The sequence below is a fragment of the Oncorhynchus masou genome, chromosome 30, assembly GCF_036934945.1.
Source record: "Oncorhynchus masou masou isolate Uvic2021 chromosome 30, UVic_Omas_1.1, whole genome shotgun sequence".
In the NCBI taxonomy this organism is placed as follows: Eukaryota; Metazoa; Chordata; class Actinopteri; order Salmoniformes; family Salmonidae; genus Oncorhynchus; species Oncorhynchus masou.
This window is the reverse complement of record NC_088241.1, coordinates 47522290-47549796: the sequence shown is the minus strand read 5'-3', so window position 1 is coordinate 47549796 and position 27507 is coordinate 47522290. Positions and strand designations below refer to the sequence as shown.

At 44.6% G+C, this 27507-nt stretch overlaps 1 protein-coding gene across 4 annotated transcripts in view; it reads right to left on the bottom strand.

Moving 5' to 3' along the window:
• Positions 1-27507, bottom strand: part of LOC135522682 (dihydropyrimidine dehydrogenase [NADP(+)]-like) — a 229926-nt gene that overhangs the window by 168564 nt on the left and 33855 nt on the right. For 3 of the 4 annotated variants that reach the window (XR_010452715.1, XM_064949179.1, XM_064949178.1), the window contains exon 3: positions 11423-11505. Coding sequence is in view for 3 of the 4 variants with exons in the window: in XM_064949179.1 (XP_064805251.1) it covers positions 11423-11505 (83 nt within the window). In the remaining variant the exon portion in view is untranslated. Of the gene's footprint in view, positions 1-11422; positions 11506-11733; positions 11866-27507 lie in introns of those variants that run through there. The other variant, XM_064949180.1, reaches the window with a different exon arrangement.

The following is a 27507-nucleotide window of genomic DNA, read 5'->3' as shown; positions in this document are numbered from 1 at the left end:
TATTTCACACGAGATCATGTTTCCACATGTGTAGTTTCATGTTATCACATGATGCTTTTACATGCAATGACATGTTATCACATGAAATTCATGTGGTTTTTCTCTAAAGGCACACTCACACAAACCCTCTGTCCCTCTTCCCTCCGTTCTACCCCACTATCCCAGGGGGCACGGGAGCTCGAGGGAGGATGTGGAGGTGGTTTACCTTGCCCGGACTCCTGTGTCCTACTAGGATTACCAGTAAGGGGTTAGAATGGAATGAATGAAAGGCACTATGAACACAGCTAACAGGTGGACTCTCTTGTGGAATGCGGAACAACCCCAGTAAACAGTGAAAAAGAGCCAGTGTTCTGTTCAGTGTGGGCATAGACGAGAGAATCAACCTTTAACCTTTAAAGGCATAGGGACTACTAGATAAGGACACGACTGCATGTGTGCCACTGTGTCACCATTAACGACTGGAGGACTATATGTGTTTTATTATACACACTTAAAATTCACACTGACAGTGGCCTAAAAGCTGACATTTGTTTTTGCTCGTGTTGTCTATAAAATGAATAAATACTAAATAGCATAAAAAATATATTTTTGGATTGCGGACCCTCAACAAATCAATGAGGTATAGTTCAGTAAGAATCGACATTGTAGAACTGCTTGGCTGTATATCCCTCACACATTTAAAATTTTATTAATTTAGCAGACAGATTTTTCAACTAATCGGCTTGGGGGATTTGAACCAGCAACCTTTTGGTTACTGGCCCAACCGCTAGACTATCTGCCGCCCACACAATATGTAGCTTGAACATCGCTCTTTCTGTGATCACCGCCAGGCAGCGATACAGGTGATGAGATATCAATCTTCTCTCACAAGCTGGGATGTATTGTATCGTAATCCATTAGTCCTACACTTCCCTCATTCTCTCTGACATTTTGGGGGAAATATGCTCTTTGAAGGGCGGGGTCTCCCGACCCCTATGAAGTCACTCAGCACACTGAAAAAACATAATTTAAGGATTTACAATTTATATCCAGTCCAATATTTCTGTTATTGCCTAGATGTATACTCTAGCACTAACCTTTGGGCGAAAGGTTTACGGGGATAGACGGTGAATATACCAGCTCTGATTTGCTTCACCTGAAAGGTGGTGGAGTGGAGCTAACCTTGTTAACTCAAGCTATTAAAGTCGTGTCATATACTCCTATTCAGGCTATTACCGATGGAACAACCAGGAACAAATACAATTGAGAAAGAATATAACCTCCTACATTTTGCCATTATTGACTTATATATCTGCTGTTGGTTGGTTGTACACTACACAACAATGCAGTCTCTATATTGTTCATTGACACTGAGAGACCAGAATCTGAGTACAAGGACAGTTGCTTAAGCAACCGGTTCACAGTACCATTGTCCAATTCAAAAACGAATGTAAGTATCATGGAATGTATTTGTAGTGTACAACTGACCAACAGCAGATATATAAGTCAATAATGGCAAAATGTAGGTGGTTATATTCTTTCTCAATTGTATTTGTTCCAGGTTGTTCAAGCGTTAATAACCTGAATAGGAGTATATGACACGACTGTAAAGGAAATAAATGTACTGTGTTGTGCCATTATATTGCTCATCCAAATATTTATATATTCTTAATCCCATTCCTTTACAGAGATTTGTTAGATTTGTGTGTATTGTTGTGAAATTGTTAGATATTACTTGTTAGATATTACTGAACGGTTGGAGCTAGAAACACAAGCATTTCGCTACACCCGCAATTACATCTGCTAAACACATGTATGTGACCAATAAGATTTGATTACATTTATAGCAAGAGGTTAGCTGAGCAGTAACCATGGAATATGCCTATGCTGTGACTGGCAATTAGCCATGTTCTTATTGTGTTTGTACAACCTTATTATGCAGCTACATCTTCTTGTGTTTGTACAACCTTATTATGCAGCTCCATGTTCATAGTGTTTGTACAACCTTATTATGCCGCTACATGTTCTTATTGTGTTTGTACAACCTTATTATGCAGCTACATGTTCTTATTGTGTTTGTACAACCTTATTATGCCGCTACATGTTCTTATTGAGTTTGTACATCCTTATTATGCAGCTACATGTTCTTATTGTGTTTGTACAACCTTATTATGCAGCTCCATGTTCTTATTGTGTTTGTACAACCTTATTATGCAGCTACATGTTCTTATTGTGTTTGTACAACCTTATTATGCAGCTCCATGTTCTTATTGTGTTTGTACAACCTTATTATGCAGCTACATGTTCTTATTGTGTTTGTACAACCTTATTATGCCGCTACATGTTCTTATTGAGTTTGTACAACCTTATTATGCAGCTCCATGTTCTTATTGTGTTTGTACAACCTTATTATGCCGCTACATGTTCTTATTGTGTTTGTACATCCTTATTATGCAGCTACATGTTCTTATTGTGTTTGTACAACCTTATTATGCAGCTACATGTTCTTATTGTGTTTGTACAACCTTATTATGCCGCTACATGTTCTTATTGTGTTTGTACAACCTTATTATGCCGCTACATGTTCTTATTGTGCTTGTACAACCTTATTATGCAGCTACATGTTCTTATTGTGTTTGTACAACCTTATTATGCAGCTACACGTTCTTATTGTGTTTGTACAACCTTATGCCGCTACATGTTCTTATTGTGTTTGTACAACCTTATTATGCAGCTACATGTTCTTATTGTGTTTGTACATCCTTATTATGCAGCTACATGTTCTTATTGTGTTTGTACAACCTTATTATGCAGCTACATGTTCTTATTGTGTTTGTACAACCTTATTATGCAGCTACATGTTCTTATTGTGTTTGTACAACCTTATTATGCAGCTACATCTTCTTATTGTGTTTGTACAACCTTATTATGCAGCTACATGTTCTTATTGTGTTTGTACAACCTTATTATGCAGCTACATCTTCTTATTGTGTTTGTACAACCTTATTATACAAGTACATGTTCTTATTGTGCTTGTACAACCTTATTATGCAGCTACATGTTCTTATTGTGTTTGTACAACCGTATTATGCAGTTACTGCATTACTACCCTGTATATATTGCTACAAGTGGAGATTCTGGTATACACTTAATGTGACAATAGAAGTTGGCCTATTTATTTAATATGCAAGCCATGTCCCTGTGTAGTTGTATTCATAGCATTCCTGTTTGTTAGGGGAGCAAGGGGCCTTCTCTCCTCTCTCAGCTAGGCCTAATGAAGGCACATGTCAGAAGTCGGTCTACCTCACACGTGCGCACAGAGACACCACACACAGTCCTAAGGACCAGGACACCACCGCACAGACAGCCTTACATCCCTCTGATCAGTAGCAGATGAAGGCTCCCGCATTGATCTTTGATGTCCTACATTATTAGCTTTTAGGAAACCTGAATATTTCATCAAATTGTGCTGCTCCGCTCAGTAGGGGGTCCTTTGAGGAGGAATCACAATCAGCTGAATGCAAAATAGGAGGGCAGCTTTGCCTGGCTGAAATGACTTCTCAGCTTTGTGTGTGTTTGAGAGAAAGATAAAGGGAGAGAGGGAGAGAGAGAGAGTGAAAGAAAGTAAGAAATAAATAAAGAAAAGGGATGTACAGAGAGAGAGAGAGAGAACAGACACACACGATAATCTGAACTATTGGTACAACCAATTGGTACATTGTCGATTAGTCGTAATTCTGGCTAATAAACAGGCAATTCTTCATAAAGGGAAATTAATTAATTTCTATTTTGATTATGTTTGTGTCTCCCTGATGATACATTTATCTCGGAGCTGTTTCAATTTCTCCAGGAATTATGTTCATTTTACATGCAGCTCTCTAATCCTATTCTATCTGGTTTTAATGAAGCTAAGGGGATTAACTGAGATGGTCTCCTCCCAACACACTGCTTTCTACTCTCCTGCCATCTGATCATAGCGTGAAAGCTCATAGTCTAATGCATGCTGAACTGTGCACTGTAAAACCATGAAACATGTGACACGTTTATAACCTAAATGTCTGTTTAAAACTTAAAAAAGTGCTCTCATCTTAAACACTGCCATTTATAATGCAAAATTAAAACAGTCAGCTTTTTCCCAGTCAGTTTCTAACAAGGAGAAGACCTATATCTTCAAAGTGTTCCGATTTTAAACATTAGTGTTAACTTTCCCATCGTCCTCTTTAGAGTGCATTTAGCCATCAGAAATTGATGTGACATTTACATGCCTTTTATTCAGATCAGTGTTAGGAATGTCTGTCACCATACCTACTCCTGTCCCCAATTGCTTCAAATGTCCACCATTGTTCCTGCACCCAAAACTGTGAAAGTAACTAAACTAAATGACTATCTGACATCATGAAGTGCTTTGAGAGGCTAGTTAAGGATCATAGCACCTCCACCTTACTCAACACAGTAAACCCATTGCAATTTGTATACTGCCCCAATAGATCCACGGATGATGCAATCAACATTGCACTGCACACTGCCCTATCCCATCTGGACAAGAGGAATACCTATATAAGAATTCTGTTCAGTGACTACAGCTCAGCTTTAAACCCTCCAAGCTCATCATTAAGTTTGGGGGTCTGAACCTCTCCCTTTGCAACTGGGTCCTAGACTTTCTGATGGGCCGTCCCCAGGTGGTGAAGGTAGGCAACAAACATCCACTACGCTGATCCTCAACACAGGGGCACTACAGGGGTGCGTGCTCAGCCCCCGTCTGTACTCCCTATTCACCCATGTCGTTTGCAGACGACACAATGGTGGTAGGCCTGATGAGACTGCCTACAGGGAGGAGGTAAGGGCCCTGGAGTAGTGGCAGGAAAATAACCTTTCCCTCAATTTCAACAAAATGAGGGAGCTTATTGTGGATTTCAGGAGACAGCAGAGGGAGCATGCCCCCATCCCCCATCAACAGGGCCGCAGTGAAGAAGGTGGAAAGCTTTGAGTTCCTCAGCGTACACACGACTGACAATCTGAAATGGTCCACCCACATAGACAGCATGGTGAAGAAGGTGCAACAGCGCCCCTTCAACCTCAGGAGGCTGAAGAAATTTTGCTTGGCCCCCAAGACCCTCACAAACTTTTTACCATTGAGAGCATCCTGTTGGGCTATATCACCACCTGGTATGGCAACTGAACCGTCCGCAACTGCAGGGATCTCCAGAGGGGGGTGCACAACATCTACAGCACCCGGTGTCACAGGACGGCCAAGAAAATCATCAAGAACCTCAGCCACGGCCTGTTCCCCCACTATCATCCAGAAGACGAGGTCAGTACAGGTGGTCCTTGTTTGGGAACACACACACCAAAGCACGCAACAGGCTGACCAATATAAGGCTTGAAAAATTGGTGGCCATCCGGACAAATTTGAGGCTGCCAACAAGCCATCCTCAACAAGGTTGGAAAGTGACAGTGAAGATGAGGCCTCAGAGTCTGATGTTCAAGAGGTGGACATTGAGGAGGTCCAAGGAGAAGACTTGGAAGACTGAGAGGAAGTTTCTAGACTATCATTTTACAGATGTATGTTGAAAACATTTTTTGGGGAGATGCGATGGATCATTCATTATTCCCTTTCTTTTGTTGTTCAGTGAAATCATCCCATGTGAAGAGTCAACTCATTTAATTAAAGTTCTATTTGTAATTAAATAGTTTAAAATTTATATTGGAAGGATTTAATAATTTGCAATTATGTCTACTCATGATAAGGTAAAATGTTTATGTTTCTGTCTCCATATGATATGGTAAATATATCCAAAAAAACAAAAAAATATATCCAAATATACAAAAAAACTTTACATTTAAATGCTATTCATTTTAATTTGCATATATTTCCGTTAATTCCCAAATATTCCCGTTAATTGCCACGGAATGTTTCCACCTCTGGATATTCCCCAAAACGTGCAAGCCTAATGATGTCAAAGGAATTGTCCATAGAGCTCCGAGACAGGACTGTGTCGAGGCATATATCTGGGGAAGGGTGCAAAAACATTTCTGCAGCATTAAAAGGTCCCCAAGAGCACATAATTCGTAAATGGGATATGTTTGGAACCACCAAGACTCTTCCTAGGCTGGCCACCTGGCGAAACTGTGCAATTGGTGGAGAAGAAGAGCCTTCATCAGAGGTGACCAAGAACCCGATGGTCACTATGACAGAGGTCCAGGTTCTCCCACCTCTGTGGAGATGGGAGAACCTTTCAGAAGGACAACCCTCTCGGCAGCACTCCACCAATCAGACCTTCATGGTAAAGTGGCCAGACTGAAGCCACTCTTCAGAAAAAAGGCACATGACAGCCCACTTGGAGTTTACCTAAAGACTCTCAGACCATGTGAAACAAGATTCTCTGATCTGATGAAACCAAGATTGAACTCTTTGGACTGAATGCCAAGCGTCACGTCTGGAGGAAACCTGGCACCATCCCTACGGTGAAGCATGGTGGTGGCAGAATCATGCTTTGGGGATGTTTTTCAGCGACATGGACTCGGAGACTAGTCAGGATCGAGGCAAAGATGAATGGAGCAAAGTACAGAGAGATCCTTGATGAAAACCTGCTACAGAGCACTCAGGACCTCAGACTGGGGTGAAGGTTCACCTTCCAATAGGACAACAACACTAAGCACACAGCCAAGACAACACAGGAGTGGCTTCGGGACAAGTCTCTGAATGTCCTTGAGTATCCCAGCCAGAGCCCGGACTTAAACCTGATCGAACATCTCTGGAGAGACCTGAAAATAGCTGTGCGGCAACACTCCCCATCCAATCTGACAGAGCTTGAGATCTGCAGAGAAGAAGGGGAGAAACTCTCCAAATACAGGTGTGCCAAGCTTTTAGCATCATACCAAATAAGACTCAAGGCTGTAATTGCTTCCAAAGGTGCTTCAACAAAGTACTGAGTAAAGGGTCTGAATACCTATGTAAATGTAATATTTCCGTTTTTTATATTTAATAAATTAGTAACAATTTCTAAAAACCTGTTTTCACTTTGTCATTATGGGGTGTTGTGTGTAGATTGATCAGGGGGAAAACATATACATATTTATACTCCAGACTAATCTTTCTACATTTCTCAATTCCATTCTGTTACTTTTAGATGTGTGTATTGTTGTGTATTGTTAAATATTACTGCACTGTTGGAGCGAAGACAAGCATAGCGCTACACCCGCAATAACATCTGCTAAATACAGTATGTGTATGCAACCAATAAAATGTGATTTTAGCACAATTGAACAGGACATTTAATTCAAGAAATAATTTCAATCATATGGTTTTGTTGTTAGTCGACTGCTCATATGGACCATGAGCAAGGATTTTCAGACCACAATGTTGAGGATAACCAGACTATAACTAAGACATGGTTGTTCCATTCAATAACTTATATTCCTGAAACCTTCAACAAGTGATTGTCTACGTGAATGCGCTTCAATTAAAAGTAAACCCTTTATGATCACATATTATACATTTCATAAGGCCTTTTATCACTAACAATCTATCACATTCACTCGAAAGGCATGCTGGGAAATATGCAAATACAGCCTTACACCCTACAGCGTTAAAACGACACCCCCAGTATTTAGTGTTTAAAACCTAATCACCTTGTGCTGAATAAACATCTTCATGTGTTTAAAATTGTTACAGTGAATAAACAATCTGGTGTATACGATCTAAACACTGACACGTTTTCATTGAAATTCTAAATACCTTGACGAGTTTAAAAAGGTGTTATAGAAAAGTGTTTTGTTTAGTTATGTGTTCAGATCCTAAACACTTGGTTTTACAGTGTGGACTGAAAACATACATTAAATCAAAATGCATAGATCACACAAGAAGTAAAAACAGCATTCATAACCCTCAGACTGTGTTAACTAGATCATGGAAAACAGACACTGTTACAATAATCATGTTAAGTGACTTCCATCAGTAAAACCAGTTTTTTACAATGTAAAATGTGTTAAATTGTCTAACATGAATGCAGATAAACAGCAATGTGTATCTGAAGTGATCTAAAGCAGACAAAATTAAATCTTCATTCAATCATCCCTGGAGCAATGTAATTATTGCATGCCCCGAATTCCATGTGCATTTTAAATAAAACATATATTGATGGAACAAATTGCTGTATTCAAGCTCACATCAAACAATCCTGAGCAACAACAGCCAATCTAAACTCAGCAAAGAATAAACGTCCTCTCACTGTCAACTGCATTTATTTTCAGCAAACTTGACATGTTTAAATATTTGTAGGAACATAACAAGATTCAACAACTGATACATAAATTGAACAAGTTCCACAGACATGTGACTAACAGAAATTGAATAATGTGTCCCTGGACAAAGGGGAGGGAGGGTGGGGGTCAATAGTAACAGTCAGTATCTGGTGTGGCCAGCAGCATTAAGTACTGCAGTGCATCTCCTCTTCATGGACTGCACCAGATTTGCCAGTTCTTGCTGTGAGATGTTGCCCCACTCTTCCACCAAGGCACCTGCAAGTTCCCTGACATTTCTGGGGAGAATGGCCCTAGCCCCAAACCTCTGATCCAACAGGTGCTCAATGGTATTGAGAACCGGGCACTTCGCTGGCCATGGCAGAACACTGACATTCCTGTCTTGCAGGAAATCACTCACAGAACGAGCAGAATGGCTGGTGGCATTGTCATGCTGGAGGGTCATGTCAGGATGAGCCTGCAGGAAGGGTACCATGTGAGGGAGGAGGATGTCTGTAACGCACAGTGTTGAGATTGCCTGCAATGACAACAAGCTCAGTCCGATGATGCTGTGACACACCGCCCCTGACCATGACGGACCCTCCACCTCCAAATCGATCCCGCTCCAGAGTACAGGCCTCGGTGTAACGCTCATTACTTCGACGATAAACGCGAATCCGACCATCACCCCTGGAGAGATAAAACCGCAACTCGTCAGTGAAGAGCACCTTTTGCCAGTCCTGTCTGGTCCAGCGACGGTGGGTTTGTGCCCATAGGCGACGTTGTTGCCGGTGATGTCTGATGAGGACCTGCCTTACAACAAGCCGACAAGCCCTCAGTCCAGCCTCTCTCAGCCTAATGTGGACAGTCTGAGCACTGATGGCGGGATTGTGCGTTCCTGGTGTAACTCGGACAGTTGTTGTTGCCATCCTCTACCTGTTCCGCAGGTGTGATGTTTGGATGTACTGATCCTGTGCAGGTGAGGTTACACGTGGTCTGCCACTGTGAGGATGATCAGCTGTCCGTCCTGTCTCCCTGTAGAGCTGTCTTAGGCTCCTAACAGTACGGACATTGCAATTTATTGCCCAGGCCACTTCTGCAGTCCTCATTCCTCCTTGCAGCATGCCTAAGGCATGTTCACGCAGATGAGCAGGGACCCTGGGCATCTTTCTTTTGGTGCTTTTCAGAGTCAGTAGAAAGGCTTCTTTAGTGTCCTAAGTTTTCATAACTGTGACCTTAATTGCCTACCGTCTGTAAGATGTTAGTGTCTTAACAACTGTTCCACAGGTGCATGTTCATTAATTGTTTATGGTTCATTGAACAAGCATGGGAAACAGTGTTTAAACCCTTTACAATGAAGATCTGTGAAGTTATTTGGATTTTTACAAATGAGGGTCCTGAAAAAGGGATGTTTCTTTTTTTGCCTTGTCTTGAGTCAATAAGTATTCAACCCTTTTGTTATGTCAAGCCTAAATAAGGCCAGAAGTAAAAATGTCCTTGACAAGTCACATAATAAGTTGCATCAACTCACTCTGTGTGCAATAATAGTGTTGAAGTGATTTTTGAACGACTACCTCATCTCTATACCCCACACATACAATTATCTGTAAGGTCCCTCAGTCGAGCAGTGAGTTTCAAACACAAATTCAACCGCATAGACCAGGGAGGTTTTCCAATGCCTCGCAAAGAAGGGCACCTATTAGGAGATAAAAATAAATAAAAAACAAAGCAAACATTGAAAATCCTTTTGAGCATAGTGAAGTTATTAATTACCTTTGGATGTTGTGTCATTACACCCAGTCACTACAAAGACACAGGCGTTCTTCCTAACTCAGTTGCCGGAGAGGAAGGAAACCACTCAGGGATTTCACCATGAGGCCAATGGTGACTTTAAAACAGTTACAGAGTTGAATGGCTATGATAGGAGAAAACTGAGGATGGATCAACAACATTGTAGTTACTTCACAAAACAAACCTAATTGACAGAGTGAAAAGAAGGAACCCTATACAGAATAAAAAAATATTCCAAAACATGCATCCAGTTTGCAACAATGCACTTAAGTAAATGTGGCAAAGCAATTAAATTGTCAAATCCAATAAAACATATTGCTGAGTACCACTTTCCATATTTTCAAGCATAGTGGTGGCTGCATCATGTTATTAGAGACTTACCCACAAAGACGGTAATCGTTATAGACTGGGGAGTTTTTCAGGATAAAAAATAAATTGAAGGCAAAATCCTAGACGAAAACCTTTCCACCAGACACTGGGAGAAGAATTTACCTTTCAGCAGGACAATAACCTAAAACACAAAGCCAAATCTTTAATTTTACTTGGCAAGTCAGTTAAGAACACATTCTTATTTTCAATGACGGCCTAGGAACAGTGGGTTAACTGCCTTGTTCAGGGGCAGAACGACCGTGTCAGCTCGGGGATACGATCTTGCAAACTTTTGGTTACTAGTCCAACGCTCTAACCACAAGGCTACGCTGCCGCCCCAAATCTACAGTGGAGTTGCTTACCAAGAAGACAGTGAATGTTCCAGAGTTACAGTTTTGACTTAAATCTACTTGAAAATCTATGGCAAGACCTAAAAATGTTGTATACCAATGATCAACCACCAATTAGAGAGAGAATGAAGAAATATGAAAAGAATAATGGATAAATGTTGCACAATCCAGGTGTGGAAAGCTCTTAGAGACTTACCCAGAAAGACTCACGGCTGTAATCACTGCCAAAGATGCTTCTTCAAAGTATTGACTCAGTGGTGGTTTAAGAGATATTTCTATATTTCATTTTCAATAAATTGGCAAAAAATGTCTAAAAGCATATTTTCACTTTGTCATTATGGGATATTATGTGTAGATAGGTGAGAATTATTTAAATCATTGTTCAATTCAGGCTGTAAAACAACAAAATGTGGAATAAGTAAAGGTGTATCAATACTTTCTGAAGGCACTGTATATATGAATTGGGTAATGTGTGACCAGTGTGTGTGTGTAATAACCACCGGCCACTAGTTTAGCTTCTGAAGGAAGAGTTTCTCCCACTGACAAATTAATACCTCAGAGAGTACAATGCTGAATGGTGGCAATAAACTCATTCGTCCAATAATGAAGAATGACTTTTAATCCCCTCCTCCCCCTGCATCGTTGCCACATCTGTGACTGTTGCCATGGTGACCCGACGGCTGAAGCCTTACCTCATTGCTTCCCGAAGTGCTCCGCGCTCGCTCAGAGTTGTGTGTTTGATGTCATCAAAATTGTTCTCCAGCGTCACGCAGCTCTACGTGTGTGTGAAAAAGAGAGAGAGAGAGAGGATGAGTGTTTGTTTGTTTGTTTGGTGTCTGATGCGTTTCATTGATTGTAGGGCTAATACCCTGTCTTAATCCACTTCAATACCATCGCAGCACACCAAGCTTTTAGGAAAAGAGAATCAAATGTATTCTTTATGCAAATTGCACTTTAGCTCCAAAACCCTGACTTTGTTGTGAATGAATCATCAAATACTGACATTGCAATGTTATTGGTCCAGCGGATCATTTAAACCACCGCACGTCATCACCCTCCTCTCTCTTGGGGTCGGGGTGAGCCGTTGTCATGGCATCGGCCCTATCAAATCCCCGGGACCCCTCCGGAGCGGAGATGAGCCTGGGGTAGGGGACTGAGCCAAGGAGAGAGAGAGAGAGAAGCCTGGACGTTATTGACACGCTGACGATTAGCGAGGAAGGAACCTCTGCCCTCCTGCCGCCACCGGCCAGATAACCACTCAGCTCAGCCTAATCTCCCTCCCTCCCTTCTCAAGAAGTGTGTGTGTGTGCGTATATGTGTGTGTGTTCAGACCCCACTCAGTGACCACAGGCCACAGAGTCTAATCCCTTACTCATACTCAAGAGCTGGATCATACAGGCCCGGAAGTTTGTCTTTAATAACACATTCTGAACAACACAAATCAACTCTCCAACCCTGCCCACTGCCATTCAGTACCACAACAAAGCAAAGAAAGTCAGGTAGCCTCAGACCTTGCAGTGCTAAATTGTCCTCTTAGATGACATAACACCACCATACTGTGTAGTGTCTATGTATACTTGATTTGCACCATGACTGTACACAGTATCACCATTCCTCTATGAGCGACAGCCCTTACTACCTAAATGGAGTGATGTTTATTTTGTATATCAGTTATGTACAAATGGTTGGATGATGGCATGGCCGTTTACGGCAATTACGTTTGTTCAGCAAACTACTTGCAAGACAAAGCCTGAGGATATCCAATTCAAATACCCATTGACTTGTAGCTCTGTTGGTTATTAAAACTATTGCTGCATTACAAGATCGATATAATCTTCGAGCTTCATCCATAAAGTGTGAAACTAATACACCTATACCAGAAGGAAGGGAAGGGATTTTATCCATAAAGATAATGATCATCTCCCTAAAGTGATTCTACTGGAATTGGTTACAACGTGAGCCCTGTGGTGGTAATGTTCACAAGCGCTAACTCGCTTATGTTCTTCGCACAAAACGAAATACGGAAGGCCTGCATTTATACACCTGATAATTAGGAAAGCTCTTCAATTCTCATTGACACCTAATTTACATGATTGAAAACCAAAAGTGCAAGTCGGTGATTTTCCCAATTGAATTCTCGTAATGTCGACACCGAGGTATTTCAATAATTCGATGGGATTAACAAATATTATCTTTCATTTCGTTGTTCAAACAATAAAGAAATAAAAATGAGATGGAAATGTGTCATTACTTGCGCTGTTTGAGCGTGTCTGAATGACAAGGATATGTTTCAAAAACAATGTGTGTAAGCTATTTTTTTTAAACCTGTCCTCTGGGCAAGGGATGGAATACTACATGAATAAGCCATATTCATTCAAAGGTGTTGTGAATGTGTCACTAACGCTTCAGAACGTCATACCATTATGAAGGTAGTAATATTGAAACTGTAAAAAAAAATGTCGATCTGAGTGAAGAACTCACAAGAGTTGAGGATATTAAGGGTAGTTAAGCTATTGTTCCTTTTTTGGAAATAATGATGGATTTTCCTCATGTTAACCTTCAAGCTACCAACATAAGAGCAGAATAGTGGATTACATAAAGGGCATTGAATCTGGCATATTGTATGGCACACCACAACTTTGTCAGATATTCATTCCACTCTAGCAGCAGCACGTGCCAGTTAGCTATGAGACCTCGGGGGATTCCGATATGAAGCGGAACACAGCTATTAGCTTGTCTGGTGAGATTTATTCATTTTCATATCAGATAACGGTGATTAATCTCAGGCCATTAGGAGAGATATACCCCACCCCTCTTTATGTCTACCATAAGATTTTAAACCCCATAACATACATACCTACTTACCTACCAACCCCCTCAAAGTTGCACTAAAACACAGGCAGAGCTACCTAAACAACAAATCCTCAAATGCAAATGTCAGACACACCTACAGTACCTACCTTTATATACCTAATAAAACACATTCCAAAATGTTAGGAGGGGAGAATATTATATTCCAATTATGTCACGGCCAATGTATTTACGCCATAAGCTTAGTGTTCTATTATACATTCAGAAGAATGAAAAGGTCCTTGGAGGGAAGAGAGAAGAGAATTACGAGGAGCTTCTATTAACATCAAATCTTAACATAATTCATTTAATCTCCCCCACCCCTCGGTAGGAGCGGCTTAGGCAGGGTAGTGCTTGTGTTGTAATACTCCATGTATCTGCTGGTTAATCCTACGATGGAAGTGGGGAGGGAGAGAGGGCCACTGCTGGGATTACCAGGGGGGTCTGTGTGTTTCAACTGATAAAGCCCATCGATCACAACCACCCCCATACATACCACTCTACAGCTCCCCGACTAACACACACACACCTCTTTGTGTTCTCTCTCTCTCTCTCTCTCTCTCGGTCTCTCTCACACACACGCACACACACACAAAGTGTGCTCCACCCTAATGTGGTGCTGCAGCCTGCTGACATTTGATCAGGCAGAGAGAATCAATGTCTAGGTTGATCAGTGTCGTGTAATTATCCAGAGGTAGTCAGAGATAACGAACCAGTCGTTTACACAGTATCTGACTCACTGGCTCCACTCTGCTCACAACACAATGACCTGCTTTAACCCAGGCAAGACACACACACACACACACACACACTTTAACTCAGTCCACTGTGTCAATATTCCATCCCAGTGCCCCCTGTCGATCACCCCATGCTGGTGCATGTCTTACCAGGGACTGAGAGGATGAAGAGATCAGGGATTAAATCACTAAAGTGATGATGGAAAATATGCTCCAGTAAATATGTGTCCACATTTACCAGAGACTGTCTTATAGATTTATCTGTAAAGGATAAATGAGTGATGAATTTCCACTCGCAAAAAGTCGAAAAATGTCATGTTCAGCTCTCATCTCAGCTAATCTCTCACTAACACCAAAATCAACATTAGGCCATCGCCAACAATCTGTGGGCCACATGTGGGATCCTTCCACTCCAATGATGAAGTATACTCTTCTGTTCTCTCAAAATAAAACATGTCACATTATTTGAACTTAAACGACGAGATAGCCACACAGTTGTAACTACTAATTAGCTGAACAATAGGTGATTGCAGTGCGATAAACAATTTTGGAGTCCATTTCTTTTGTTTTGATGTCTTCATATATTCCTTAATATAAATGAATCTCCTTTTTTTCCCCGACATGCAATGCATTTAATGAACAATCTGTCTTCACACTGCAGAACTATTAGAGGCATGACCCATTTACTTTTATCACAATGTGATGGAGTGGAGCATTTGCTCCTCGTTTTACTCAATTTAAATCCCTTCAATAGTGACAAATAAACCTGGCAAAAGCCCTAATGTGGTCTCATCCATAATATTGTGTGAGAAGACAATTATATCACATGTAAAGATTAGAATACAATACATCTCCTGGCAGAGAAGACATGCTGTTAAAGACTACACCTGGCCAAAAAGACCACTGATTATGATTATGATGCTTTAGCCCTGAAGAGGTGAGACATTGGATATCATTGTCACTGAAAAAAACTTGAATGCTTCAAATTCTCAAACAAAGATGCGTATCCAATTTCAGCCATTCTTACATACTGTACGTGATCAATATTGTTGTATAGTTCCCAATGCAATATAAATGCGTTCGACAGCCTCTTGTGTTGTCTGTATTGCAGAGCATCCTCAGTATCTTTAAGTGTTATGTTTTGTTGTTGGTGTACACAAATACAACTTAACTTTCAGATGAACAGAAACCTTCATTTAATTCTAAAATGTTATTCCAGTGTCTGAAAGCCTTAATTATCATTTTGGAAAAATGTCTGAGAAACCATCACCCTTTAATTTATGCATATCACAACAAAACAACAAAAAAAGAATAATATATATATATATATATAAAACGAAGGCAAGATTACATTTCTTTCCTTAAGACTTTGATTGCGATCGGAATGAAAATAACCGTTTAAAAATATGCTCGGTTTTTTTTCTTCCCTTGTTTTTATTGGACCTTGACTGTGACCGGGGTACTGAGTGATGATTATGAAAGGCAATTTAAGACATTTAACGAATTCCAGACAGGATTCACTTATGGTAGATTTTTTGCCCTCTTCGCTTTCATCGTGTCTCATTAAAGCAATTACCTTCAGATGCCTAATAAACCTCCCAGAAGCCTTTTCTGACACTCAAGCAGTGTGGAGGAGAGAGAGGGAGAGAGAGAGAGAGAGAGAGAAAGAGATGTGTGGAGGAGAGAGAGGGAGAGAGAGAGATGTGTGGAGGAGAGAGAGAGAGATGTGTGGAGGAGAGAGAGAGAGATGTGTGGAGAGAGAGAGAGAGAGAGATGTGGAGAGAGAGAGAGAGAGAGAGAGATGTGTGGGGAGAGAGAGAGAGAGAGAGAGATGTGTGGAGGAGAGAGAGAGAGAGAGAGAGATGTGTGGAGGAGAGAGAGAGAGATGTGTGGGAGGAGAGAGAGAGAGAGAGATGTGTGGAGGAGAGAGAGAGAGAGATGTGTGGAGGAGAGAGAGAGAGAGAGAGGAGATGTGTGGAGGAGAGAGAGAGAGAGAGAGGGGAGAGAGAGAGAGAGAGAGATGTGTGGAGGAGAGAGAGAGAGAGAGAGAGAGAGATGTGTGGAGGAGAGAGAGAGAGAGAGATGTGTGGAGGAGAGAGAGAGATGTGTGGAGAGAGAGAGAGAGAGAGAGAGAGAGAGAGAGATGTGGAGGAGAGAGAGAGAGAGAGAGAGAGAGATGTGGAGGAGAGAGATGTGTGGAAGAGAGAGAGAGAGATGTGGAGGAGGAGAGAGAGAGATGTGAGAGTGGAGAGAGAGAGAGAGATGATGTGGAGGAGAGAGAGAGATGTGGAGAGAGAGAGAGATGTGGAGGAGAGAGAGATGTGTGGAAGAGAGAGAAAGAGAAAGAGAGATGTGTGGAGGAGAGAGAGAGAGAGAGAGAGAGATGTGTGGAGGAGAGAGAGAGAGATGTGTGGAGGAGAGAGAAAAAGAGAGAGAGATGTGAGAGAGAGAGAGAGATGTGAGAGAGAGAGAGAGATGTGTGGAGGAGAGAGAGAGATGTGTGGAAGAGAGAGAAGTGGAAGAGAGAGAGATGTGTGGAAGAGAGAGAGAGAGATGAAGAGAGATGTGGAAGAGAGAGAGATGTGTGGAAGAGAGAGAGAGAGATGTGGAAGAGAGAGAGAGAGAAGAGAGAGAGAGAGATGTGGAAGAGAGAGAGAAGAGAGATGTGTGGAAGAGAAGAGAGTGTGGAAGAGAGAGAGAGAGATGTGTGGAAGAGAGAGAGAGAGAGATGTGTGGAAGAGAGAGAGGAGAGATGTGTGGAAGAGAGAGAGAGAGTGTGGAAGAGAGAGAGATGTGTGGAAGAGAGAGATGTGTGGAAGAGAGAGAGATGTGTGGAAGAGAGAGAGAGAGAGATGTGTGGAAGAGAGAGATGTGGAAGAGAGAGAGTGGGAAGAGAGATGTGTGGAAGAGAGAGAAGAGAGAGATGTGTGGAAGAAGAGAGAGAGAGAGAGATGGAGAGAGAAGAGTGTGGAAGAGAGAGAGAGATGTGTGGAAGAGAGAGAGAGAGTGGAAGAGAAGATGTGTGGAAGAGAGAGAGAGAGAGAGATGTGGAAGAGAGAGAGAGAGATGTGTGGAAGAGAGAGAGAGATGTGTGGAAGAGATGTGTGGAAGAGAGAGATGTGTGGAAGAGAGAGAGATGTGTGGAGAGAGAGAGATGTGTGGAAGAGAGAGAGATGTGTGGAAGAGAGAGAGATGTGTGGAAGAGAGAGAGAGATGTGTGGAAGAGAGAGATGTGTGGAAGAGAGAGAGATGTGTGGAAGAGAGAGAGAGAGAGATGTGGAAGAGAGAGAGAGTGTGGAGAGATGTGTGGAAGAGAGAGAGAGATGTGTGGAGAGAGAGAGAGAGAGATGTGTGGAAGAGAGAGAGAGAGAGATGTGTGGAAGAGAGAGAGAGAGAGATGTGTGGAAGAGAGAGAGAGAGATGTGTGGAAGAGAGAGAGAGAGAGAGAGAGATGTGTGGAAGAGAGAGAGAGAGAGTGTGGAAGAGAGAGAGAGAGAGATGTGTGGAAGAGAGAGAGAGAGAGAGAGAGATGTGTGGAGAGAGAGAGAGAGAGATGTGGAAGGAAGAGAGAGAGAGAGAGAGAGAGAGAGATGTGTGGAAGAGAGAGAGAGAGAGAGAGATGTGTGGAAGAGAGAGAGAGAGAGAGATGTGTGAAGAGAGAGAGAGAGAGATGTGGAAGAGAGAGAGAGATGTGTGGAAGAGAGAGAGAGTGTGGAGTGTGAGAGAGATGTGTGGAAGAGAGAGAGAGAGATGTGGAAGAGAGAGAGAGAGATGTGTGGAAGAGAGAGAGAGAGTGTGGAAGATGTGTGTGTGGAAGAGAGAGAGATGTGTGGAGAGAGAGAGAAGAGAGAGATGTGTGGAAGAGAGAGAGAGAGATGAGAGAGAGAGATGTGAAGGAGAGAGAGAGAGATGTGTGGAAGGAGAGAGAGAGAGAGATGTGTGGAAGAGAGAGAGAGAGAGAGAGAGAGATGTGTGGAAGAGAGAGAGAGAGAGATGTGTGGAAGAGAGAGAGAGAGAGATGTGTGGAAGAGAGAGAGAGAGAGATGTGTGGAGGAGAGAGAGAGAGAGAGATGTGTGGAGGAAGAGAGAGAGAGATGTGTGGAAGGAGAGAGAGAGAGAGATGTGTGGAGTGAGGAAGAGAGAGAGAGAGAGATGTGTGGAAGAGAGAGAGAGAGATGTGTGGAAGAGAGAGAGAGAGAGATGTGTGGAAGAGAGAGAGAGAGAGATGTGTGGAAGAGAGAGAGAGAGATGTGTGGAGAGAGAGAGAGAGAGAGATGTGTGGAAGAGAGAGAGATGTGTGGAAGAGAGAGAGAGAAGAGATGATGTGGGAAGAGAGAGAGAGAGATGTGGAAGAGAGAGAGAGAGATGTGTGGAAGAGAGAGAGAGAGTGGAAGAGATGATGTGTGGAAGAGAGAGAGAGAGAGAGAGATGTGTGTGAGAGAGTGTGGAGAGAGAGAGAGAGATGTGTGGAGGAGAGAGAGAGAGAGATGTGTGGAAGAGAGAGAGTGGAGAGAGAGAGTGTGGATGTGTGGAAGAGAGAGAGAGATGTGTGGAAGAGAGAGAGAGAGAGAGAGATGTGTGGAGAGATGTGTGAAGAGAGAGAGAGAGAGATGTGTGGAAGAGAGAGAGAGAGAGAGAGATGTGTGGAAGAGAGAGAGAGAGAGATGTGTGGAAGAGAGAGAGAGAGAGATGTGTGGAAGAGAGAGGAGAGAGAGAGAGAGATGTGTGGAAGAGAGAGAGAGAGATGTGTGGAAGAGAGAGAGAGATGTGTGGAAGAGAGAGAGAGAGAGAGATGTGTGGAAGAGAGAGAGAGAGATGTGTGGAAGAGAGAGAGAGAGATGAGATGTGTGGAAGAGAGAGAGAGAGATGTGTGGAAGAGAGAGAGAGAGATGTGTGGAAGAGAGAGAGAGAGATGTGTGGAAGAGAGAGAGAGAGAGAGATGTGTGGAAGAGAGAGAGAGAGATGTGTGGAAGAGAGAGATGTGTGGAAGAGAGAGAGAGAGAGTGTGGGAAGAGAGAGAGATGTGTGGAGAGAGATGTGTGTGGAGAGAGAGAGAGAGAGATGTGTGGAGAGAGAGAGAGAGATGTGGGAGAGAGGAGAGAGAGAGATGTGTGGAGGAGAGAGAGAGAAGTGTGGAGGAGAGAGAGAGATGTGTGGAGGAGAGAGAGAGATGTGTGGAAGAGAGAGAGAGAGAGAGAGATGTGTGGAGGAGAGAGAGAGAGAGAGAGATGTGTGGAGGAGAGAGAGAGAGAGAGATGTGTGGAAGAGAGAGAGAGATGTGTGGAAGAGAGAGAGATGTGTGGAGGAGAGAGAGAGAGATGTGTGGAAGAGAGAGAGAGATGATGTGTGGAAGAGAGAGAGAGAGATGTGTGGAGAGAGAGAGAGAGATGTGTGGAAGAGAGAGAGAGAGATGTGTGGAAGAGAGAGAGAGAGAGATGTGTGGAAGAGAGAGAGAGAGTGTGGAGAGAGAGAGATGTGGAGAGAGAGAGAGAGATGTGTGGAAGAGAGAGAGAGAGATGTGTGGAGAGAGAGAGATGTGTGGAGAGAGAGATGTGTGGAGAGAGAGAGAGATGTGTGGAAGAGAGAGAGAGAGATGTGGAGAGAGAGAGAGAGAGATGTGTGGAAGAGAGAGAGAGAGAGATGTGTGGAGAGAGAGAGAGAGAAGAGAGATGTGTGGAGAGAGAGAGAGAGATGTGTGGAAGAGAGATGTGTGGGAGAGAGAGAGAGATGTGTGGAGGAGAGAGAGAGAGAGATGTGTGGAAGAGAGAGAGAGATGTGTGGAAGAGAGAGAGAGAGAGAGATGTGTGGAAGAGAGAGAGAGAGAGAGATGTGTGGAGGAAGAGAGAGAGAGAGATGTGTGGAAGAGAGAGAGAGATGTGTGGATGTGTGTGGAGAGAGAGAGAGAGATGTGTGGAAGAGAGAGAGAGAGAGATGTGGAAGGAGAGAGAGAGAGATGTGTGGATGAGAGATGTGTGGAGAGAGAGAGAGAGAGATGTGTGGAGGAGAGAGAGAGAGATGTGTGGAGAGAGAGATGTGTGGAGGAGAGAGAGAGAGAGAGAGAGATGTGTGGAGGAGAGAGAGAGAGATGTGGAAGAGAGAGAGATGTGTGGAGAGAGATGTGTGAAGAGAGAGAGAGAGATGTGTGGAGGAGAGAGAGAGAGAGAGATGTGTGGAGGAGAGAGAGAGAGATGTGTGGAAGGAGAGAGAGAGATGTGTGGAGGAGAGAGAGAGATGTGTGGAGGAGAGAGAGAGAGATGTGTGGAGGAGAGAGAGAGAGATGTGTGGTAGGAGAGAGAGAGAGATGTGTGGAGGAGAGAGAGAGAGATGTGTGGGAGGAGAGAGAGAGATGTGTGGAGGAGAGAGAGAGAGAGATGTGTGGAGGAGAGAGAGAGATGTGGAGGAAGAGAGAGATGTGTGGAGAGAGAGAGAGATGTGTGGAAGAGAGAGAGAGATGATGTGGAAGGAAGAGAGAGAGAGATGTGTGGAAAGAGAGAGAGATGTGTGGAGGAGAGAGAGAGATGTGTGGAAGAGAGAGAGAGAGAGAGAGTGTGGAGGAGAGAGTGTGGAGGAGAGAGAGAGATGTGTGGAGAGAGAGAGAGAGATGTGTGGAGGAGGAGATGAGAGAGAGAGAGTGTGGAGGAGAGGAGGAGAGAGAGAGAGAGATGTGTGGAAGAGAGAGAGAGAGATGTGTGGAAGAGAGAGAGAGAGGAGAGAGAGAGAGATGTGTGGAGAGAGAGAGAGAGATGTGTGATGAGGAGAGAGAGAGATGAGAGAGAGTGTGGAAGAGAGAGAGAGAGATGTGTGGAGGAGAGAGAGAGAGATGTGTGGAAGAGAGAGAGAGAGTGTGGAGAGAGAGAGATGTGTGGAGAGAGAGAGAGAGAGATGTGTGGAGAGAGAGAGAGAGAGAGATGTGTGGAGAGAGAGAGAGATGAGGAGAGAGAGAGAGAGATGTGTGAGGAGAGAGAGAGAGAGATGTGTGGAGAGAGAGAGATGTGTGGAGAGAGAGAGAGATGTGTGGAGGAGAGAGAGAGAGAGATGTGTGGAGGAGAGAGAGAGAGAGAGAGAGAGATGTGTGGAGGAGAGAGAGAGAGATGTGTGGAGGAGAGAGAGAGATGTGTGGAAGAGAGAGAGAGAGATGTGTGGAAGAGAGAGAGAGAGATGTGTGGAAGAGAGAGAGAGATGTGTGGAGGAGAGAGAGAGATGTGTGGAAGAGAGAGAGAGAGAGATGTGTGGAGAGAGAGAGAGAGAGATGATGTGGAAGAGAGAGAGAGAGATGTGTGGAGGAGAGAGAGAGAGATGTGTGGAAGGAGAGAGAGAGAGAGATGTGTGGAGGAGAGAGATGAGAGAGAGAGAGAGATGTGTGGAAGAGAGAGAGAGATGTGTGGAGAGAGAGAGTGTGGAGAGAGAGAGATGTGTGGAGAGAGAGAGAGAGATGTGTGGAAGAGAGAGAGAGAGATGTGTGGAAGAGAGAGAGAGATGTGTGGAAGAGAGAGAGAGAGAGATGTGTGGAGAGAGAGAGAGAGAGATGTGTGGAAGAGAGAGAGAGAGATGTGTGGAGAGAGAGAGAGATGTGTGGAAGAGAGAGAGAGATGTGTGGAAGAGAGAGAGAGAGAGATGTGTGGAGGAGAGAGAGAGAGAGATGTGTGGAGAGAGAGAGAGAGATGTGTGGAGAGAGAGAGAGAGATGTGTGGAGGAGAGAGAGAGGTGTGGAGAGAGAGAGAGATGTGTGGAGAGAGGAGAGAGAGAGAGAGAGAGATGTGTGGAGAGAGAGAGAGAGAGATGTGTGGAGGAGAGAGAGAGAGAGAGAGAGAGAGAGTGTGGAGGAGAGAGAGATGAGAGAGAGTGTGGAGGAGAGAGAGAGAGAGAGAGATGTGTGGAGAGAGAGAGAGAGATGTGTGGAAGAGAGAGAGAGATGAGAGATGTGTGGAGGAGAGAGAGAGAGAGAGAGAGTGTGGAGGAGAGAGAGAAGAGAGAGAGAGAGATGTGTGGAGGAGAGAGAGTGTGGAGGAGAGAGAGATGTGTGGAGGAGAGAGAGAGAGAGATGTGTGGAGGAGAGAGAGAGAGATGTGTGTGTTGGAGAGAGAGAGAGAGATGTGTGGATGAGAGAGAGAGAGATGTGTGGAAGAGAGAGAGAGATGAGGAGAGAGAGAGAGAGATGTGTGGAGGAGAGAGAGAGATGTGTGGAGGAGAGAGAGAGAGATGTGTGGAAGAGAGAGAGAGAGAAGAGAGAGAGAGAGATGTGGGAGAGAGAGAGAGTGTGGAGGAGAGAGAGAGATGTGTGGAGAGAGAGAGAGAGAGTGTGGAGGAGAGAGAGATGTGTGGAAGAGAGAGAGATGAGATGGAGAGAGAGAGAGAGAGATGTGTGGAAGAGAGAGAGAGAGATGTGTGGAAGAGAGAGAGAGATGTGTGGAAGAGAGAGAGAGAGATGTGTGGAAGAGAGAGAGAGAGAGAGATCTGGGGAAGAGAGAGAGAGAGTGGAAGAGAGAGAGAGAGATGTGTGGAGGAGAGAGAGATGTGGAGAGAGAGAGAGAGAGATGTGTGGAGAGAGAGATGTGTGAGAGAGAGAGAGATGTGTGGAAGAGAGAGAGAGATGTGTGGAAGAGAGAGAGAGATGAGAGAGAGATGTGTGTGGAGAGAGAGAGAGATGTGTGGAGAGAGATGTGTGGAAGAGAGAGAGATGTGTGGAGAGAGAGAGAGAGAGAGAGATGTGTGGAGGAGAGAGAGAGAGAGATGTGTGGAGGAGAGAGAGAGAGTGGAGAGATGTGGGAGGAGAGAGAGAGAGAGAGATGTGTGGAGAGAGAGAGAGAGAGATGTGTGGAGAGAGTGGAGAGAGAGAGAGAGATGTGAGAGAGAGAGAGAGAGATGTGTGGAAGAGAGTGTGAGAGAGAGAGATGTGTGGAGAGAGATGAGAGAGAGAGAGAGAGATGTGTGGAGAGAGAGAGAGAGTGTGGAGAGAGAGAGAGAGATGTGTGGAGGAGAGAGAGAGAGAGATGTGTGGAGGAGAGAGAGAGATGTGGAGGAGAGAGAGATGTGTGGAGGAGAGAGAGAGAGAGATGTGAGAGAGATGTGAGGAGAGAGAGAGAGAGATGTGTGGAGGAGAGGAGAGAGAGAGAGAGATGATGTGGAGGAGAGATGTGTGAGAGAGAGAGAGATGTGGAGGAGAGAGAGTGGAGAGAGAGAGATGTGTGGAGAGAGAGAGAGAGAGATGTGTGGAGAGAGAGAGAGAGAGATGTGGAGAGAGAGAGAGAGAGGAGAGATGTGTGGAGAGAGAGAGAGAGATGTGTGGAGGAGAGAGAGAGAGAGAGAGAGATGTGTGGAAGGAGAGAGAGAGAGAGAGAGTGGAAGAGAGAGATGATGTGATGTGTGGAAGGAGAGAGAGTGGAGAGAGAGAGAGAGAGATGTGGAAGAGAGAGAGAGAGAGATGTGGAGGAGAGAGAGAGAGATGTGGAAGAGAGAGAGAGTGTGGAAGAGAGAGAGAGAGATGTGTGGAGAGAGAGAGAGAGAGAGAGTGTGGAGTGTGAGAGAGAGAGAGATGTGTGGAAGAGAGAGAGATGTGTGGAGAGAGAGAGAGATGTGTGGAGGAGAGAGAGAGATGTGTGGAGGAGAGAGAGAGAAGTGTGGAGGAGAGAGAGAGAAGTGTGGAGGAGAGAGAGAGATGTGTGGAGGAGAGAGAGAGATGTGTGGAAGAGAGAGAGAGAGAGAGAGATGTGTGGAGGAGAGAGAAAGAGAGAGAGAGGTGTGGAGGAGAGAGAGAGTGTGGAGGAGAGAGAGAGATGTGTGGAGAGAGTGTGGAGAGAGAGAGAGATGTGGAGGAGAGAGAGAGAGAGTGTGGAGGAGAGAGAGAGTGTGGAAGAGAGAGAGAGATGTGTGGAGAGAGAGAGTGTGAGAGAGAGAGAGAGATGTGGAAGAGAGAGAGAGATGTGTGGAAGAGAGAGAGAGAGAGATGTGGAAGAGAGGAGAGAGAGAGAGAGATGTGTGGAAGAGAGAGAGAAGAGAGATGTGGAAGAGAGAGAGATGATGTGTGAGAGAGAGAGAGATGAGTGGAAGGAGAGAGAGAGTGTGGAGAGAGAGAGATGATGTGTGGAAGAGAGAGAGAGAGAGAGAGAGAGAGATGTGTGGAGAGAGAGAGAGAGAGAGAGATGTGTGGAAGAGAGAGAGAGAGAGTGTGGAGAGAGAGAGAGAGAGTGTGGAAGAGAGAGAGAGAGAGATGTGGAGGAGAGAGAGAGAGAGAGATGTGTGGAGAGAGAGAGAGAGAGATGTGTGGAAGAGAGAGAGAGAGAGATGTGTGGAAGAGAGAGAGAGAGAGGTGTGGAGAGATGAGAGAGAGAGAGAGTGTGGAAGAGAGAGAGAGAGATGTGTGGAGAGAGAGAGAGAGAGATGTGTGGAGAGAGAGAGAGAGAGAGTGTGGAAGAGAGAGAGAGAGAGAGATGTGTGGAGAGAGAGAGAGTGTGGGAAGAGAGAGAGAGAGAGAGAGAGAGTGTGGAGAGAGAGAGAGATGTGTGGAGAGAGAGAGATGTGTGGAGGAGAGAGAGAGATGTGTGGAGGAGAGAGAGAGAGAGAGATGTTAGGAGGAGAGAGATGTGTGGAGGAGAGAGAGAGAGATGTGTGGAAGAGAGAGAGAGAGATGTGTGGAGAGAGAGAGAGAGAGATGTGTGGAGGAGAGAGAGAGAGTGTGGAGAGAGAGAGAGAGTGTGGAAGGAGAGAGAGTGGAGAGAGAGAGAGATGTGTGGAAGAGAGAGAGAGATGTGGAGGAAGAGAGAGAGAGAGTGTGGAGAGAGAGAGAGAGAGATGTGTGGAAGAGAGAGAGAGTGTGGAAGAGAGAGATGTGTGGAGGAGAGAGAGAGAGATGTGTGGAAGAGAGAGAGAAGAGAGAGATGTGTGGAGGAGAGAGAGAGAGATGTGTGGAGGAGAGAGAGAGAGATGTGTGGAGGAGAGAGAGAGAGATGTGTGGAAGAGAGAGAGAGAGAGATGTGTGGAGAGAGAGAGAGAGAGATGTGTGGAGAGAGAGAGAGAGATGTGTGGAAGGAGAGAGAGAGAGAGAGATGTGTGGAAGAGAGAGAGAGAGAGAGGAAGAGAGAGAGAGATGTGTGGAAGAGAGAGAGAGAGAGATGTGTGGAAGAGAGAGAGAGAGAGAGAGAGAGAGAGAGAGAGAGATGTGTGGAAGAGAGAGAGAGAGAGAGGTGTGGAAGAGAGAGATGTGTGGAGGAGAGAGAGAGAGAGGTGTGGAAGAGAGAGAGAGAGAGAGAGAGAGAGATGTGTGGAAGAGACAGAGAGATGTGTGGAAGAGAGAGAGAGATGTGTGGAAGAGAGAGAGAGATGTGTGGAAGGAGAGAGAGAGAAGAGAGAGAGATGTGTGGAAGAGAGAGAGAGAGAGAGATGTGTGGAAGAGAGAGAGAGTGTGGAGAGAGAGAGAGAGATGTGTGGAGAGAGAGAGATGTGTGGAAGAGACAGAGAGATGTGTGGAGAGAGAGAGAGAGAGATGTGTGGAAGAGAGAGAGAGAGAGAGAGAGATGTGTGGAAGAGAGAGAGAGATGTGTGGAAGAGAGAGAGAGATGTGTGGAAGAGAGAGAGTGTGGAGAGAGAGAGATGTGGAAGAGAGAGAGAGATGAGAGAGAGAGAGAGATGTGGAGAGAGAGAGAGAGAGAGAGAGATGTGTGGAAGAGAGAGAGAGAGATGTGTGGAAGAGAGATGTGTGGAAGAGAGAGATGTGTGGAGAGAGAGAGAGATGTGGAGAGAGAGAGAGAGATGTGGAAGGAGAGAGAGATGTGTGGAGAGAGAGAGATGTGTGGAGGAGAGAGAGAGAGATGAGAGAGAGAGATGTGTGGAAGAGAGAGAGAGATGTGTGGAGGAGAGAGAAAGAGAGAGAGAGATGTGTGGAAGAGAGAGAGAGAGATGTGTGGATAGAGAGAGAGAGAGATGTGTGGAGGAGAGAGAGAGATGTGTGGAGAGAGAGAGAGAGATGTGTGGAGAGAGAGAGAGAGAGAGAGATGTGTGGAAGAGAGAGAGAGAGAGATGTGTGGAGAGAGAGAGAGAGAGATGTGTGGAAGAGAGAGAGAGAGAAAGTGGGGAGGAGAGAGAGAGAGAGATGTGTGGAGAGAGAGAGATGTGTGGTGGAGAGAGAGAGAGATGTGTGGTGGAGAGAGAGAGAGAGAGATGTGTGGAGGAGAGAGAGAGAGAGAGATGTGTGGTGGAGAGAGAGAGAGATGTGAGAGAGAGAGAGAGAGATGTGTGGTGGAGAGAGAGAGAGAGAGAGATGTGTGGAGAGAGAGAGAGATGTGTGGTGGAGAGAGAGAGAGATGTGTGGAGGAGAGAGAGAGATGTGTGGTGGAGAGAGAGAGAGAGAGATGTGTGGTGGAGAGAGAGAGAGAGAGAGATGTGTGGTGGAGAGAGAGAGAGAGAGATGTGTGGAGGAGAGAGAGAGAGAGAGAGATGTGTGGAGGAGAGAGAGAGAGAGAGATGTGTGGAGGAGAGAGAGAGATGTGTGGAGAGAGAGAGAGAGAGATGTGTGGAGAGAGAGAGAGAGAGAGATGTGGAGGAGAGAGAGAGAGAGAGAGATGTGTGAGAGGAGAGAGAGAGAGAGAGAGAGAGAGAGAGTGAGAGAGAGATGTGTGGAGAGAGAGAGAGAGAGATGTGGTGGAGAGAGAGAGAGAGAGATGACGTGTGGAGAGAGAGAGAGAGAGTGTGGAGGAGAGAGAGAGAGATGATGTGGTGAGAGAGAGAGAGAGAGAGATGTGTGGGAGGAGAGAGAGAGAGAGAGATGTGAGACGTGGAGAGAGAGAGAGAGAGAGAGTGTGGAGGAGAGAGAGAGAGAGAGATGTGTGGAGGAGAGAGAGAGAGAGATGTGTGGAGAGAGAGAGAGAGAGAGATGTGTGGAGGAGAGAGAGAGAGAGAGATGTGGAGAGAGAGAGAGAGAGAGAGAGAGAGACGTGTGGTGGAGAGAGTGTGGTGGAGAGAGAGATGTGTGGTGGAGGAGAGAGAGAGAGAGAGATGTGGAGGAGAGAGAGAGAGAGAGAGAGAGAGAGGAGTGGAGAGTGTGGAGAGAGAGAGAGATGTGTGGAGAGAGAGAGAGAGAGATGATGTGTGGAGTGGGAGAGAGAGAGAGAGAGAGATGTGTGGAGGAGAGAGAGAGAGAGATGTGTGGAGGAGAGAGAGAGAGAAGTGTGTGGAGAGAGAGAGAGAGAGTGTGGAGA